The 15,886-nt window shown below is 59.8% G+C and overlaps 1 protein-coding gene across 4 annotated transcripts in view; it reads right to left on the bottom strand.

Annotated features, from left to right (window-relative positions):
* SSC5D (scavenger receptor cysteine rich family member with 5 domains) overlaps positions 1 to 15,886 on the bottom strand; it is a 31,030-nt gene that overhangs the window by 12,598 nt on the left and 2,546 nt on the right. For all 4 annotated transcript variants that reach the window (XM_021095020.1, XM_021095021.1, XM_021095018.1 and 1 more), the window contains 9 exons: positions 15,661 to 15,780; positions 15,384 to 15,497; positions 14,734 to 15,042; positions 12,291 to 12,608; positions 11,875 to 12,051; positions 8,847 to 9,164; positions 6,889 to 7,431; positions 6,490 to 6,804; positions 6,164 to 6,340 (listed from right to left, as the gene is read on the bottom strand). In XM_021095020.1, the coding sequence (XP_020950679.1) occupies positions 6,164 to 6,340; positions 6,490 to 6,804; positions 6,889 to 7,431; positions 8,847 to 9,164; positions 11,875 to 12,051; positions 12,291 to 12,608; positions 14,734 to 15,042; positions 15,384 to 15,497; positions 15,661 to 15,780 (2,391 nt within the window). The remainder of the gene's footprint in view (positions 1 to 6,163; positions 6,341 to 6,489; positions 6,805 to 6,888; positions 7,432 to 8,846; positions 9,165 to 11,874; positions 12,052 to 12,290; positions 12,609 to 14,733; positions 15,043 to 15,383; positions 15,498 to 15,660; positions 15,781 to 15,886) is intronic.

The following is a 15,886-nucleotide window of genomic DNA, read 5'->3' as shown; positions in this document are numbered from 1 at the left end:
ACAGCGTCAGCGCCACCGCCACCGCTGCAGGCGTCATACACGTTGGGGCCGTGGATTCTAGAAATGCACTCTGGGATTTAGACACAGGCTCATTCACAGTCCTTTCGGGTGTGACTGACTGGCTACGTCACATCCCTTCCCTTCCCCAGGGGAGCCTCTGCCTGGAAAAGCATGTCTTGACACCATGGCTGCGTGGCCGGGACGCCCTAAGGCTGTGTGGTTTCCAGCGCCTCGGCTTCCTAGACCCAGGGAGACGCACGCATCCCCACGCAGCACACGGCCGCCTGCTCTCTGGCTGCGACCCCTCCTACCCCGGGGAGCAGGTGACTGTGGTTCTCCAGATCTCTGTGGGCTCACCTGTAGGATGGGTACCGACCGTGATGGCATCTACTCCACGGGGCATAAGCTGTCCTTCGAGGGAAATCCCAGAATTCCCTTTAACCTCGTGTAATAGTCTGTGGTGTGAATACACAACCGCTGCTTTACCTGTGCCCCTGTGGGCGGGCGGATGGGCAGTGGCCGACGGCTCGCTGTGACAAGCACAGCTGCAGCGAGTGCTTCCTGAGCGAGAATCCCTCCACACCTAAGGGTGGAACTGCCAGGCCTAAGGCAGACATGGCGCCCAGGACACTGCCAAATGGCCCTGCCAAGTAGGGATGGAGTCTCATGCCCAGCTTTTTTTTTTTTTTTTTTTTTTGTCTTTTTGCCATTTTCTTGGGTCGCTCTCGCGGCACATGGAGGTTCCCAGGCTAGGGGTCGAATCGGAGCTGTAGCCACCAGTCTATACCAGAGCCACAGCAACACGGGATCCGAGCCACGTCTGCAACCTACACCACAGCTCACAGCAACGCAGGATCCTTCACCCACTGAGGAAGGCCAGGGATCAAACCCACAACCTCGTGGTTCCTAGTCGGATTTGTTGACCACTGAGCCATGACGGGAACTCCCCACGCCCAGTTTTATCCCACATCCTTGCCACCGGCAGACATTGGCACTCTCACAGGATGCCACGCGAGGGGGTGGGAGGAGGTGGAGGAGCTGCAGTTTCGCTACAGATGACCAAACGGAAGCCCAGCGACAGCAAGGACTTCTTGCAAGGTCACACGACTCAAACCTGCGGGCGAGCCACACAAGGTCTACCCAGTTCCCTCTGGGGGCAGGTCTCCTGGCTCTCACCCCACGCCTTCCCTGGGGAGCTTCTATTTACAATTCGATTCAAGGGCCGCTGCCCGCTTCCCCTGGAGGCCCGCACCCTGCAGTAGGCTTCTTGGGTCCTTCAGAGCTAATTCAGTCCCAGGCTCCTTCCCAGACTCCCAGGCCAGACTGTGAATTCTGCCGTTTGAAGCCAAGCTCTGTCCTTTGCGATCCTGATCTCTCTGTACCTCGATTTCCCTACATGTAAAATGGGGATCAGGAGAGTACTTAACTCGTGCTCCGTGGGGAGGAAATGGGGTGCACTGTGCTGGTGCATTCAGCAAACGTGAGCTACCGTTACCATCTGGCTATTACACTCATCCAAGTTCTACATGTAAGCCGGCATCGAGCCTTGGGCACCCTCTCCTCTCCATGACCTCACAGCTATCACATACAGCGGTGCCCCAAATCCATGAGTCAAGCCACCTTCCCACTGGGTATGGAAACTCCGGGAGACCCCGCCAGCCGCCTGCATTGCCTCATCTGCATAGTTGCTCATCTCACAGCTGCAAATCCCATGCTGTGGATTCACGTTTCCAGCCGAGACGCTCCTGGGAGCTCAGAACCACATATCTCACGTCCCCACTGTGGTGTGTCGAACGCATCGCCCATGGAGCTTTTAATGTCCCCACTCTGGATCCTGTGCACCCACCAAAGGCGGGCCCCCACGCCCTACCTCCCTCTCCCCAGCCCCCCCACCCCCCACCCCACCACTCAAGCCCATCCACTCAACCCCCAGGATACAGCTTGAACACAGCACTTCTGCCTCTGTGTTGCCTGCCATCCTGGTCGAGGCCACGGTCACCTCCATGGACCTCCTAGTCTCCCTGCATGCACTCCTGCTCCTGGAGCCACTCTCCTGTGGCATCCTGAGTGGCTGCTTTGACCACCTCCTTCCTAACTTAAACTGCTCCATCAAGGGCTTCTGCACAGGGGATAAAACCCAGCCTCTGACCTCACCTCCTAGCTCGCTCACTCCACTCTGGCCACACGGGCATCCTTGTCGTTCCCACAGCCCCACCACAGGGCCTTTGCACATGCTTCTCCCTCCACCTGGAATGCTCCCTTGGCTCCCTTCAGGCTCCCTGTCACAGCAAACATCTTCACAATGGACAAGAGGCCTCACCTCCTGCCATCACCCCCATCGACCACTCCACTCTGACCCCACGACCTTGCTGCCGTTTTGTGAACCACCTCCTCACTTCAGGGCCTTTGCACGTGCTGCTCACTCTCGATAGAACACCGCCAACCAGGTATTTGCATGGCCTTGTCCTTCTCCTGCACTTCAATAGCATTTTCTTAGTAAGTCATCTCTTGAACATCCTATTTTATTTTATTCTTTTTTTAGGGCTGCGCCAGCTGTATATGGAGGTTCCCAGGCTAGGGGTCTAATCAGAGCTACAGCTGCCAGCCTACGCCACAGCCACAGCCACATGGGATCCTAGCCACATCTGCGACCTACACCACAGCTCACAGCAACACTGGATCCTTAACCCACTGAGCGAGGCCAGGAATCGAACCTGCAACCTCATGGTTCCTGGTCAGATTCGTTTCTGCTGCGCCACAACAGGAACTCCCATCCTATTTTACATGGCAACTCTGAGCCCTCCCCTGTTCTGCTCATCACTGCTATGTTCCCGGGGGTCAGTACTCATGCTTGCCACACAGCAATCATTTGAAATACAAATTAACATCTGCATCTCCAAATTTCATCATGCAGGAAGCCTCAGCAGTGTAGCTTCAATGAAAATCCAAACTTCACAAGCCTCCAGCGTCATCGCCTGTACACTCCGTCTAGTCTTACCTGGCGATCTCTCACTTGCTTATTCGCTCCTTCATTCATTCAATAAATAGGTAAAAAGTCTCCCTACAACAGATCCCATGGTAGACCAAATACCACTCTCCAAAGATATCCATACCCTGATCCCCAGAACCTGTGAATATGTTACCTTTTGTGGCAAAGGGGACTTTGTAGATGTAGTTAAGGGTCCAGACCTTGAAACGAAGAGATTAACCTGTATTAATCCAAGGGGACCCAATCTAATCACACAAATCCTTAACACCAAAGAAACTCCCAGTGGTAGAGACAGCATGTCAATGTGTCATGGCAGCGGTAAAAAAAGAACACAGCTAAACAAGAGAGCTGAAAGTCTGGCAGAGATGACGTGCCCCAGGCCGGCAGTGCAATTCTATCACCTCCAGCCTTTGCTCCTCGGAGAATCTGCTTCCTGCGGATGTCTGCTAGTGGAAATGAGAGCATCTCTCCTCTGCGAGGTCTTTCCCAACCATTCTGCTAGAAACACTCACTCATCCCTCAGCCGTTGTTCATTTACGGTAACTCTTTAACAACCCATGTTTTGTGGTTTTAAACGATTTCACACGTTTTGCTCATTGGGTTAGGTCCTGAGGTCATGCAGCTCTTTCCAATCCCAGTGGAGCCACCAGGGGAACGCACGTTTGTAATGCCTTCAGTAACTCCGCACTCTTTCCAAACCCAACGAGCCAGCTACATGCGACACCATTTAAAGCGGACCTCAATCTCTGAGCCTTGCTTCCCCACACCTCCTGAAACACAGAGGCCACACCCCTAGGCAGTCACACCATATCACCCAGGTGGAATGAGGCGTGCCTGGCACAGTGAGCTCTCCTTGACTTTCTTGGGACCCTGGGGCTGTTTGTTTTTTGGAGAAAGAAACTGGGGTTCAAAGAAGTGGTGTTCTTGTTTTCAAAGCCACCTGCTAATGAGGATACCCTCTCCCCCGAGCCCGCCCTCCCTCCAAGTTTCCCGTCACTAAGGACGTATGTGTGACTCCCGAGACTTCCATCGCGCCGTAAGTATGCAGTTCTGCACTTACTTACGCCCATGGACCGCCCCTCCCCAACCAGGAAGAGGAGCTCCCCACAGCCGGCCGGACCCAGCCGCTCACGAAGCCGCTCGCGGCCAGCATCGGACCGTCTCCACCACAAGGCGGCGCTACGGGATAGGGAGGCGGCGCCGGGTGGCAGAGAACAAAGGCTCTGGAATCTTGGCCACACCGCACCTGAGAGCGGCAGGTCTAGAAACTGAGCCCTAACTCACAATTTAGGTGCTCCCCGAGCCCAAGTCGCCAAGCCCCCGAGGTCCGCTCCTCCCCGCGGGTCAGCACCACAACCATCTGAGACAGACGCCACCTAGCGGGAGGGCAGCGCGCCTCACCCCTCGCCGGCTTTTACAGCCGCCAACTGGCCAATCAGGACGCAGAGCGCGCCTATGACGCCTTCCGGCCCGCCCCTCCACCCGAGGCCCCGCCCCCTCGCCGAGGGCCGTGGAGTGCGCGTGCGTGCTGAGCGTGCGGGGCGGGGGGGGGGGAGAAAGGCGACAAATGGCCCGAGGGCCAGGGTCCTGCGGAGGGATCAGAACCGGCGACGCCCGGGGCAAGTGGCTGGATGAACCATGCAAGAAATGGAGGGAGGGAGAGACAGGAGAGGGAATGGTGGGATGGACACGCAGAAAGATGAGGGACGGAGGAAGGGAGAGGGGAGAACCCACCCTGGGCAGGGGGCGCGGATCGAGTGTGAAGCGGTGGAGGGCGAGGCAGTGGGAGCGCAAGGGACAGGGAGCCTCTGGAGGGAGAGGAAAGGAAACCGGGCACGAAAAACTGAAAAATGGGGGTAACCAGGTGTGCCCTTGGTAAGCAGAGAAAAAATGTGAAAGAGAGGCTGTGAGGCCATGGAGACAAGGACAAGGGCGGGGGTGGTGAAAGAGAAAGACAAAAATAGACCCAAAGACCCAAAGAAAGAGAAACTGACTGTGAAAAACTGAGTGTGGAATAGGGAAGATGAGCGTGAGAAACTCGAAATGAAAATGAAAGAAGAGTAGGACACAGGAGATGGAGAGGGCGTCAAAAAACGAGGACGCGAGAGAAAACATCGGATGCAGAGGGGAAAAAAGATAAAGACGCCCGGGGGAAAAAGGCGAACTAGAAATGATGGGAGTGTGAAGTTAAGAAAGACGTGAGAAAGAGGGTGGGACAGTGGGGGAAAGTAGCCTGATGGAGATGAGGAGGGTGAGAAATTAAAAGAAAAAAGAGGGAGCGTGTGAGGAGGAGGAGCAGAGGTGGATCAGGAGGGACCCCTGGGTACAGACAGAGGTCTCTCTCTCTCTCTCTCACACACACACACACACACACACACACGCACCAGGTGGAGAAATGGGCCCAGGCGTGGCAGCCGAGCTGGAAGGAGAGAAACAGGCACCGAGACAGGCCACGGGCCAGAACCCTGGGTCTGGATGACACCATCCCGCCTCAGCCACAGTCTGACCCAGACCAGAGTGCAAGCTGGGAGGACGGGCTCAAGGGCTGGGGTTGGCAGGCCGGGTGTCCAGAGGGTGGCCTCCGGCATGTGGTCCAGAGGATTCGCGTTGAGGGGGCTCTGGATGGGGCCCAGGCTCCAGGATCACGGCTGATTCCCAGAGGCCCTCGTGCGTCTGCAGGAGGGCTGTGGGCTCCGGCTTTGCGGAGCCTGGTCTGGTTCTCAGAGACACCCGAGGTCTCCTCTTCGAGGCTCTGTGGCACCCGAAGAGGGAGGGTCTTTAGGGTCTCTGGAGGGAGGCCGGCTCATTGAGGGTCTTTCTTTTCTTCTTGTGTGTGTGTGTGTGTGTGTGTGTGTGTGTTTGCCATTTCTTGGGCCGCTCTTGCAGCATATGGAGGTTCCCAGGCCAGGGGTCTAATCGGAGCTGTATCTGCCGGCCTACGCCAGAGCCACAGCAACGTAGGATCTGAGCCGCGTCTGCAACCTACACCACAGCTCACGGCAATGCCAGATCCTTAACCCACGGAGCAAGGCCAGGGATCGAACCTGCAACCTCATGGTTCCTCGTCGGATTCGTAAACCACTGCGCCACGACGGGAACTCCGAAGAGGGTCTTTCTGAGAGCCCGGCAGTGAGGTTTATGGAGGCCCCCGCCCGCCCCGGCCCAGCCCCTAACCTGTGCCTGGAAGGCGCCTCGTTGCTGTGGCGGCGACGGCGGGGGTCCCTGGCCTCCTAGTGGTGCCCCAGGAGGGAGAGCGTCCAGGCATCCCTGCAGCGGTGGTCCCCTTGGCCACGTCCTCTCCCGAGGTGGGGTCCCAGGTCCAGGGGGGATAGTCCTCCTCATCCGAGTAGCCTTGGGAGAAATCAGAGGAGCGAATCCTCGCTGCTGCTCCAAGCCCCCGGCCTGAATCGCCCGGAGCCCCTGCGGGGCGCCTGGTCCCCACGCCGCCCCGCCCCCACGCCGCGCCGGCCACGCCCCCTGGGCCGCCCACCCCGAAGTACCAGTGCAGGTGAGCCCCACGTCCTCCTCGTGGTCGCAGTTGTGCTGTCCCCACCCCCTCGAGGGGCAGTCGCTCAGCGAGGCCTCGCTCCCCTTGCAGCCCACATCATCCAGCCAGATGGGCCCGGTCCCGGGGCCGTAGTGGGTTTTGCCCACCCGGGGCCGGACCCTTCCACAGCCCAGCTCCCAGCACACCACAGTGCTGTCCCGCAGGTCCCAGCCGTCATCGCACACTGTCCCCCAGCGTCCAGCATGCCAAACCTCCAGCCGGCCCGCACATCGGTTGGGCCCATCAGCCAGACGAACCCGGAACGGGCCTGCCGGTAGAAGGGCCGGGTCAGGAGGGGTCGGCGGCGGCGGTCAGAGGGATCAGCCTCAGCCTTCCTGCTCCTTCCACTCACCTGACCCCCCAGTGGCTGGTTCTTTAGATGACTCTGGAGAACCTTCTCCTAGGATCTCAGCCGACGGCTCCACCGGGGCCTCAGAGGTCATTTCTCCAGGCTCTTGCTTGGTTGGCGCGGCCATGGTCTTGGAGCTCCGCTCCCGGGGGGCCCGGGGAGTGCGCGTCACAGGGGCGTGTGAAGTCAGCCTAGTGGTGGGCGCAGAGGTTGGTCTTCGCGAGGCCTCGGGGGGCAGGGTTGTGGCAGTGGTCCGTGAGGTCAGTTCTGGGGGACCCTGGGTGCCCGGGGCCCTGGAGTGCTTCGTGGTTGGCATCTCGGGAGGCTGTGTGGTCGGTTTCTTTGTGGTTTTGGTCCCCCACTTCTTCGTGCTCTTGGGCATCTTCCCTGGGGCCTTGGTGGTGGTTTTCTCGGGAACACTGGGCGTCAGCCTGGCAGAGGGCTTAGTGGCCAGCTCCCCTGGGAGCCAGACACCCGGATCTCGACCCAGGCCAGGGATCCAGCTCCAACTGAAGGGGTCTGAGATGGAGTCCAGGCCGGGCATTCCTGGAAGCCAGGGGAAGGACAGGGAAGAGGGCAGCCACCACGATGTCATCCAAAAAGGCCCTCCTGTCATCTCCCCTCTGCCGTCACCCACCAAGTTCCCATTCCTTCGTTCACATCACAAACGTGTCCTTAGCCTCTACTGTGAGCCAGGCCTAGAGCTGGCACCACCCCCGCCTCTGGGCACTTGCACCCATGATGTGACTCTCCTTCGCCCCCTGACACCTGACCTGTGCTCTCCGTCTCCCCAGCCAAGGCCCTGCTTCCTTTGGACTGGCCTCCCTCCCTGTCCAGCCCCCACCGCCCCACCAGGACGGTACCCAGTCCTTCTCCAGCTCAATACCCTTCTGTGGCTCCTGTGGCCCTTGGGAGGATAGGAAAAGGAGAGACAGAGTCAGTCCATCCCTGCGGCCGCCACTGCTTACCTCTCTGATCAGCGCAGGGAAGGTAGCAGATGCCGTGATGCCAGGGGTGAATGATGCAGGACAAGGCTTAACCCCACCCAAGGAAAGGTCTGGCCCTTTGCCCCTGGCCGCTGGAGCAAGCGGCAGGCCCTAGATGTCCTGTCTGGGAAGAGTGCGTTGTTCCCCTGGGGGCTGGGGCCACCTGGACCATCTATGTTAAGAAGGTGATTTGTGGGCCGCCAGTCACGTCTCACAACAAAGCTCCTACAACGACGCTGACCTCAGGGCTGGATGAGCGTCCCTGGTTAGTGGCACTGTGTGTGTGTTGCTGGGAGAATTAAGTGCCATCTGCATGACTTCCCTGCATGAGAAGAGCTGGGGGCTCCATGAGGGTCTCCTGGACCCAGCCCCACATGCCTCTTCCCTCGGCTGACTTGAACCAGGAAACTGTGCTTCTGACTTTGATGGCTTTTCAGTTTTTGTTTTTGTTTTTTTTTCTTTTTGTAGGAGCTGAAGCCGCCAGCCACGGCCACAGGCACATGGGATCTGAGCGGCATGTGCAACCTACACCACAGCTCACAGCAACACCAGATCCCTGACCCACTGAGCGAGGCCATGGATTGACCCTGCATCCTCATGGATACTCGTCAGATTTGTTTCCACAATGGAAACTCCCCCTACATCCTTTCATCTTGGGGAGGTCAGCACTCCCTCTAGGTGGGAGACTTCCTGGATTCATGGGGAAGGGAGGAGGAGGAAGAATCCCAGGTAGGCCACTTACTTGCTGTGTGACCTTAGGCCAATTACTTAACCTTTCTGTGCCTCAGCCTTTGCATTCGTAAAATGGGCATAATACCCACCAATCCAGCCTTATCATAAGGTGTGAATGTGGTCACAGGTACGAAAATAGCCAGCCCAGAGCAGGGGCTTAGGAGGCGGGCCCTCAATGTTAGTTCCCTGTTCCCTCCTCCAGGAAGCCCTCCAGGAGCCAGCAGACCGCCAGGGCCTTCTTACCAGTGCAGGTGACTCCCACATCCTCATTGTGAGCACAGTTGTGCTTCCCCCAGGGAGCCGCGGGGCAGTCAGCAAGGGAAGCCTCCGTCCCCATGCACCTTACGTCGTCCAGCCAGATGGGGCCGGCGCCCCAGCCAAAGCGGCCAGCAGCGGGGTCTGACAGCCGAGGGCTGCCGCAGCCCAGCTCCCGGCAGACCACAGCCGAGTCCCGCAGGTCCCAGCTGTCGTCACACACCGTCCCCCAGCGCCCATCGTGCCACACCTCCAGCCGGCCTGAGCACCTGCTGGGCCCAGCCACAAGGCGCAGCTGAGGGGACCCTGCGGTGGAAGAGTCATGAAGAATGCGCGTCAGGGAGGCAGTCTGGCTGAGTCTTCCTCCACCTTCCCTGCCTCTTCCATCACCCATGCTTCCTTCCCAGCAGCGGGCGCTCATCCGGGCCTGTGCTGTGCTGCTGCACAGGGGGCACGTCAGGGGTACAGGGCAGTTCCTTGGAAAGCTCAGCGCAGGTACTGCGTGCCCAGAAGTCCTCCTGGATCCTCCCGGGAACAGACCCAAAGCCAGGTGAAAGCGGGCATTCCCCCCAACACGCACACGAACGTGCACAGCAGCGTGTTCTTCACAGGAGCCAAAAGGGGGAAGCGACCCAAGTGCCCATGGTGGACGAACAGATGAGCCCACGTGGTCCGTCCACACAGTGGAACACTAGTCAGCCATTCAAAAGAAATTCTGACACACGCCACAGTGTGGATGCGCCTGGAGAGCCCTACGCTCGGTGAGATCAGCCAGACGCAAAAAGACAAACTGTAGGACTCCACTTCCACACGGCGCCTGGAGTCACCACATTCCTACAGACAGAAGAGTGAATGGCACATGCGGGGCTAGGGAGATGGGGCACAGGAGGTGACTGAGCAGCGGGTCTGGGGTATCTGGGATGAAAAAAGGTTCTGGAGATGGCAGTGGTGACGGCTGCACCACACTGACAGTGTCTTTTTTGTTGTTGTTGTTGTCTTTTTTGGTCTTTTTAGGGCTGCACCCCAGCATATGGAAGTTCCCAGGCTAGGGATCCAATCAGAGCTGTGGCCGCTGGCCTACGCCAGAGCCACAGCAATGCCAGATCCAAGCCACGTCTGCGGCCTACACCACAGCTCATGGCAATGCCAGATCCTTAACCTACTGAGCAAGGCCAGGGATCGAACCCACAACCTCATGGTTCCTAGTCGGATTCGTTAACCATTGCGCCATGACGGGAACTCCCTGACAGGGTATTTTAACTCACTGTGCCAGGCCGGGGATCAAACCCGCACCTCTGCAGGGACCCAAGTTACTGCAGTCGAATTCCTAACCCACTGCGCCAAGGCAGGAACTTCTTTACGGCGTATTTTATACTACTGAACAGTTACGTTTAAAAATGGTTTAGGAGTTCCCGTTGTGGCTCAGGTTAATGAATCTGAGTAGCATCCATGAGGACACAGGTTCGATCCCTGGCTTTGCTCAGTGGGTTAAGGATCCAGCATTGCTGTGGCTGTGGTGTAGGTCGCCGACTTGGCTTGGATCTGGTGTGGCTGTGGTATAGCCTAGCAGCTACAGCTCCAATTCGAACCCTAGCCTAGGAATCTCCCGCCATATGTCACGAGTACAGCCCTAAAAAAAAAAAAAAAAAGAAAAAGTTTAAAATGATCAATTTTATGGTGTATATATTTTAGCACAATTATAAAATAAAGTTGGCTCTGGGAGTTCCCTGGTGGCTCAGCAGGTTAAGCACCTGGTGTTGTTACTGCTGTGGCACAGGTTCGGTCCCTGGCCCAGGAACTCCTGCATGCCTCGGGCATGGCCGAAAGGAAAAAAGAAAGAAAGTGGGCTTGGAACAAACTGCCCTCCCTAGGGTCCTGGCTCTCCTGCTTTTTAGCTGCGGGGCCTCATTCATAACATAGAAACCAGGCAATACCCAGGGCATGAGCGTTCGGAGCCCTATCTGATGGAGACGTGTGACAGGCTGGGAACAGCACTGGTCACAGGAGCCAGGGAGCGCTGAGTGCGTGTAAATATTATCATTATTATTCAGAAAAAGGGGGCGTTCCTATTGTGGCTCCAGCAGGTTGAGAGCCTGACACAGTGTCGGTGAGGATGCGGGTTCGATCCCTGGCCTTGCTCAGCAAATTAAGGATCCGGTGTTGCTGTGGCTGTGGTGCAGGCCTCAGATGCACCCGAGATTCAACCCCTCGCTAGGAACTTCCATGGGCCGCACGTGCAGCCCTTAAAAGAAGAAAAAAAGGGGAAAGAAGTCTCTGCTCATAGTGATCAAGTTCCCACTCCTGCCGGCCTTTTTATTTGCCACGCCTGATGCTCTGACGTCCTGGGGCCTTGCTGGAGCTGGAGGGACTGCTAATCCCAGAGACAGGAGCCTACTGGAACGCACGCTTCCTGTGCCCAACAGAGCCCAACCCCGCCGCCATCAGGCTCGCACTCCAGCCACGCTCCACCTGCCCTGTCACCCCTGGGGCAGGTGCCCGTCCACCCGGGCACCCCCTGCGCCCCTGAGTGCACAGAAGCAATTCAGACCAGCCCCCCTGGCTCCCCTGCCACGTCCATTCTCCCCATGGAAGCCACGCCCAGGGCTTCACCCATGTTCGCCCAGCTCCCTCTGCCTCCCGACTGAGCCTGGTGCTTCCCCGTGGGCCCCGTGCTGTGTGGGGGGCTGTCCCCTCCTCTTGGGACCTGGGAGGAACCAACCACCTTTCCAGGGACCGTCATCTCATCAAGTGTTGTCCCGGCCACACCTGACTAATAATAAAACCTGTATCTTAAAACAAGAGCCATCGCTGATCCAGTGCTTGGAGCATTTGTGAGAAGGAGGCGGCCTTGTGAGAGGAGTGCGTGGAACCAAGCTGGGCCCTTCCGAGTGTGGGCTCTGTTCCCCCCACATTCCCTTCCCCAGACAGTCAAGCTGGGGGGGGTCCCGTGGGGGCTGATGACCGCAGGCGGGGACCAGGGGCTCAGCCCCACGTTTGGCGAGCAGGAGGGACTCACCAGCTTCGGGACCAGGCTCCCGAGGGGCGGTAGGGGAGGCGGGCGGAGGTGGAAGGCCTGCTGTCCCTGGGGCCTGGCTCGCTGCAGGGGGTGGGGGCCTGGAGGCAGCCTCCCTGGGCCTGGAGCTGTTGCTGTCCACCGCAGGGGCCGTGGGAGGGACGTACCCGAGGGGCATACCTGGGGCAGGAAGAGCCCATCACCACCACTGCTGCGCTGCAGGCGGGCCCCCCACACCTGCCATCCCCGGACCATGGATGTAGGGTGATGTTTCACGGACAAGGACGAGGTGGGAGTCTGGATGGAACGTGGGACACGTGGGGTATGCATCGGGGACACACAGGACCCCTCAGTTTGTGCCCCCCCAGTCGAGGCTCGCCCACACCCACCTCCCTGGCCTCTCTCCTAGGCCCTCTCACCGTCACACACAGCCCCGGCGTCCTCCCGGTGGTGACAGTCGTGCTGGCCCCAGGGCCGTGCCGGGCAGAAGCGCAAGGCCGTCTCATTTCCCCGACAGCGAAGATCGTCTAGGAGGATGGGTCCGGCCCCCTCCCCGAAGAAGGCCCCTCCAGGGGCGGCCAGCGCGCCCCCACAGCCCAGCTCGCGGCAGGCCACGGCGGCGTCTCGCAGGTCCCAGGCGTCATCACACACCGACCCCCAGCGCCCGCCGTGCCACACCTCCAGGCGGCCAGCGCACCCATGGGGGCCATCAGCCAGACGCAGGCGAGGGGCCGGGCCTGGATGTGGGGAGAGGGAGAACAGAGAGATGGAGAACTGCGGTGGATGAGCTGGTACCAAGGTCTGCACACAGGTAACTAGAACGCGTGAGCAGGTGTAGCCATTGCTCGGGTAACTAGGACACGTGAGCAGGTGCAGGCTCTAGGAGGGTCCTGCTTTATGCCCAGATGGTACAGCAAAATGGATGTTCAGCTTGCCCATGAGGACAAGGCTCTGGGGGGCGGTGGGGAAATCACTCTCCAAGAATCCAACTCTGGGAGTTCCCGTCGTGGCTCAGTGGAAACGAATCTGACGAGCATCCATGAGGATGCAGGTTCTTTTTTTTTTTTTTTTCTTTTTGCTATTTCTTTGGGCCGCACCCGTGGCATATGGAGGTTCCCAGGCTAGGAATCAAATCAGAGCTGTAGCCGCCGGCCCACGCCATAGCCACAGCAACGTGGGATCCAAGCTGCATCTGCAACCTACACCACAGCTCACGGCAACGCCAGATCGTTTACCCACTGAGCAAGGGCAGGGACCGAACCCGCAACCTCATGGTTCCTAGTCGGATTCGTTAACCACTGCGCCACGACGGGAACTCCAGGATGCAGGTTCTCAGTGGGTTAGGATCCGGCATTGCTGTGAGCTGTGGTGTAGGTCGCAGACACGGCTTGGATTCGAGTTGCTGTGGCTGTGGCATAGGCCGGCGGCTACAGTTCCGATTAGACTCCTAGCCTGGGCACCTCCTTATGCTGTGGGTGTGGCCCTAAAAAGACAAAAAAAAAAAAAAAAGAGTCCAACTCTTGCCTACCCACTCCCCATGTCCCTGCCTTCCCATGGACCTGCCCTGGGAACCCCAGCCCTGATGCCCTCCCCCCCACCTCCCCAAGCGGGTCCCCTCCTCAGCTGCCCTCCCCAGCCCTGTAAAGCCGGGCCTCTCAGCCTCAGCACCCCTGACACCGGGGTCGGACCATTCTGTGCTGGGAGGAGAGGTAGAATGTCCAGCAGCGTCCTTAGGCCCCACCCCCAGATACTGGCAGGACCCCTGCTGCCCCACATGGCCGAGATGCCCAGAAACGCCTCCAGATGCTGCCCACGTGCCCTGAGAGCCACTAGTCTAGACGCTGACCTCTTGCTGGATTGGGGGTACACTTCTGTAAAAAGAGTTGGGTTATCTCTCTGGCCCCCATCTGCCTCAGTCGGTGCTCTAGAGACCAGGACCAACCAGCGAGGGTGACACACTACTGGCCTGCTCTCCTGCTCCCTCCCCGGGCTGCCTGGAGGAGCAAGGCTGCTAAGTGGGAAACCAAGCTCCCGAGCGGTTCACTTTGCCCCAACAACTTACCCCCTCTGGAACCTCAACTCACCTTCTGGCAACCGGGCTTCAGGGACCCCGCTTCTGCCCCCACATGTTTTCCACCCTATGGCACGCAGCGGGGCCACCCTGACTGCCCCCTGTTCGTTGATCTGGTTCCCATCCTGGTCCCCCTGGTCTTCGTCCCCAACACACCCTATACCCAATCCCCAGGTCCCCCGATGCGTGGAAGAGACCCTGCGGGTTAAGGTCTGGGTCGGCTGCCTGCCTTCTGCATCCATGAAGGGTGGGGCGGTCATCCACCCGCGGGCTATGAAGCAGGGTGAGGCTCTGAGCCAGCTCCTGGCACCGCAGCACTGGGCAGAGCGCTGGACGCTGGTGGAGGCCCTTCCCTCCCCCTTCCCATCCGCAGACGGAAGCTTTTCCTGTCCCCTGCCTGGGTGGGCGCCTCCTGACTGCCCAGATTTTCCCACCCCGCACCTGTGGGCCGCCCCCGCCCTGGGCCAGCTGCAGCCGCAGCAGGGGGACTAAGAGTCCTGAGACGGGGGACTGGGTCTCTCCTGTGCCGGCGGTGTCGGCGCCGCCGGCAGGGATGGGGCTTAATGAAATCGGGTGCAGCAAGGAGGCAGGAAGGGGGGGGGGTGGGAGGGAAAAAAAGGAAGGAAAGGAGAAGGGAGAGGAGGAGGAAGGGAGGAAACAGAGGAGGGAGAGAGGGAAGGAGGGAGGAGGGAAGATGGGAGGGAGGGAGGGAAGGGAAGGGGGAGCCCCTTAAAATGAGTGTCATGATGTCATCGCGTGGGGCGGGGTCCGGGCCGGCGGGAGGGACCTACCGGTGCAGACCAGTCCGGCGTCCTCGCTGTGGTCACAGTTGCTCCGGCCCCAGGGGCTTCGGGGACAGTCCCGCAGGGCCTGCTCTCCCCCTCCGCACCCCACGTCGTCCATCCACACGGGCCCTGAGCCAGGGCCAAATCTGGCCCCTCCCGGGGCCGCCAGCGCGCCCCCGCAGCCCAGCTCGCGGCAGGCCACTGCGGCGTCCCGCAGGTCCCAGCCGTCGTCGCACACGGTGCCCCAGCGCCCACCGTGCCACACTTCCAGGCGGCCCGAGCACCCGTGGGGGCCAGAGACCAGGCGCAGCCGCTCTGGGGAGGGGAGCAGGGAGAGGGGGACGGTGAGGGGCCTGGTGCGAGGCAGCGGGTGATTGGAGGATTCAAGCACCCTCGTTTTCCATCTGGGGAAACAGAGACCCTGAGGGGACAGTGGCTGAGATCGGCCTGCCAGCTGGCCTTCAAGGGGACAGCCAGGCTCTGAGCAGGGTAGGGGGCATGGGCCCTGGGAGTGGATACCAGGCTAGGTGTGGGGAGAAGCGGGGGAGCCTGGGCCTGACTGGGAATCCCCAGCGCTGCGGATGCCCGGATGCCACAAGGACAGCACCTGGGGGCCTCCCCATCCAGATTGGCAGAGGGGGACCCGCGGGACTTACCCTGGCGAGGGGCTCCAGCAGTCAGCAGAGGGGCCCTAGTGGACTTGGCCTGCTTGGACGGCCTGGGGCTCTTCCTCCGAGAGGTGTTCTGAGGGGTCCCGGCTGGGCGGGGGGCTGGGCAAGGAGACAGAAGCGGGGAGGTTGGGAGCTGCACCTCCTGGGGCTGCGGGTCTGTCCCCAAAGCTCCTGTGCGTGGCGGGGGCCTTCGGGGGTGAGGAGGGCACGGGCAGCTCTCACAGCTGATGCAGGAGAGAGGGCATGGGGGGGAGCTTCTCACCAGGTGTCACGGGGGGCTCCTCCGAGCTGGGGCTCAGCTCCCCAGACAGCCCCGGCCACGGGTCCCTGTCCAGGATTGAAGGTGAGTCCTCTCGGTCCCTGGAGTCAGCCACACGCTGACCTTGGGAAGAGCAGTGTGGGGCTGGACCACACGGGCTCCGCTTTGTCGGCGCCATCCCAGGCCCGCGGTCCTGCCCGCTTCCCTCTCCGCAAGGCTGAGCTTTAGC

Source organism: Sus scrofa, chromosome 6 (genome assembly GCF_000003025.6).
Source record: "Sus scrofa isolate TJ Tabasco breed Duroc chromosome 6, Sscrofa11.1, whole genome shotgun sequence".
Lineage (NCBI taxonomy): Eukaryota > Metazoa > Chordata > Mammalia > Artiodactyla > Suidae > Sus > Sus scrofa.
Note: the sequence above shows the minus strand (reverse complement) of the source record. Positions and strands in the feature narration are given on the sequence as shown.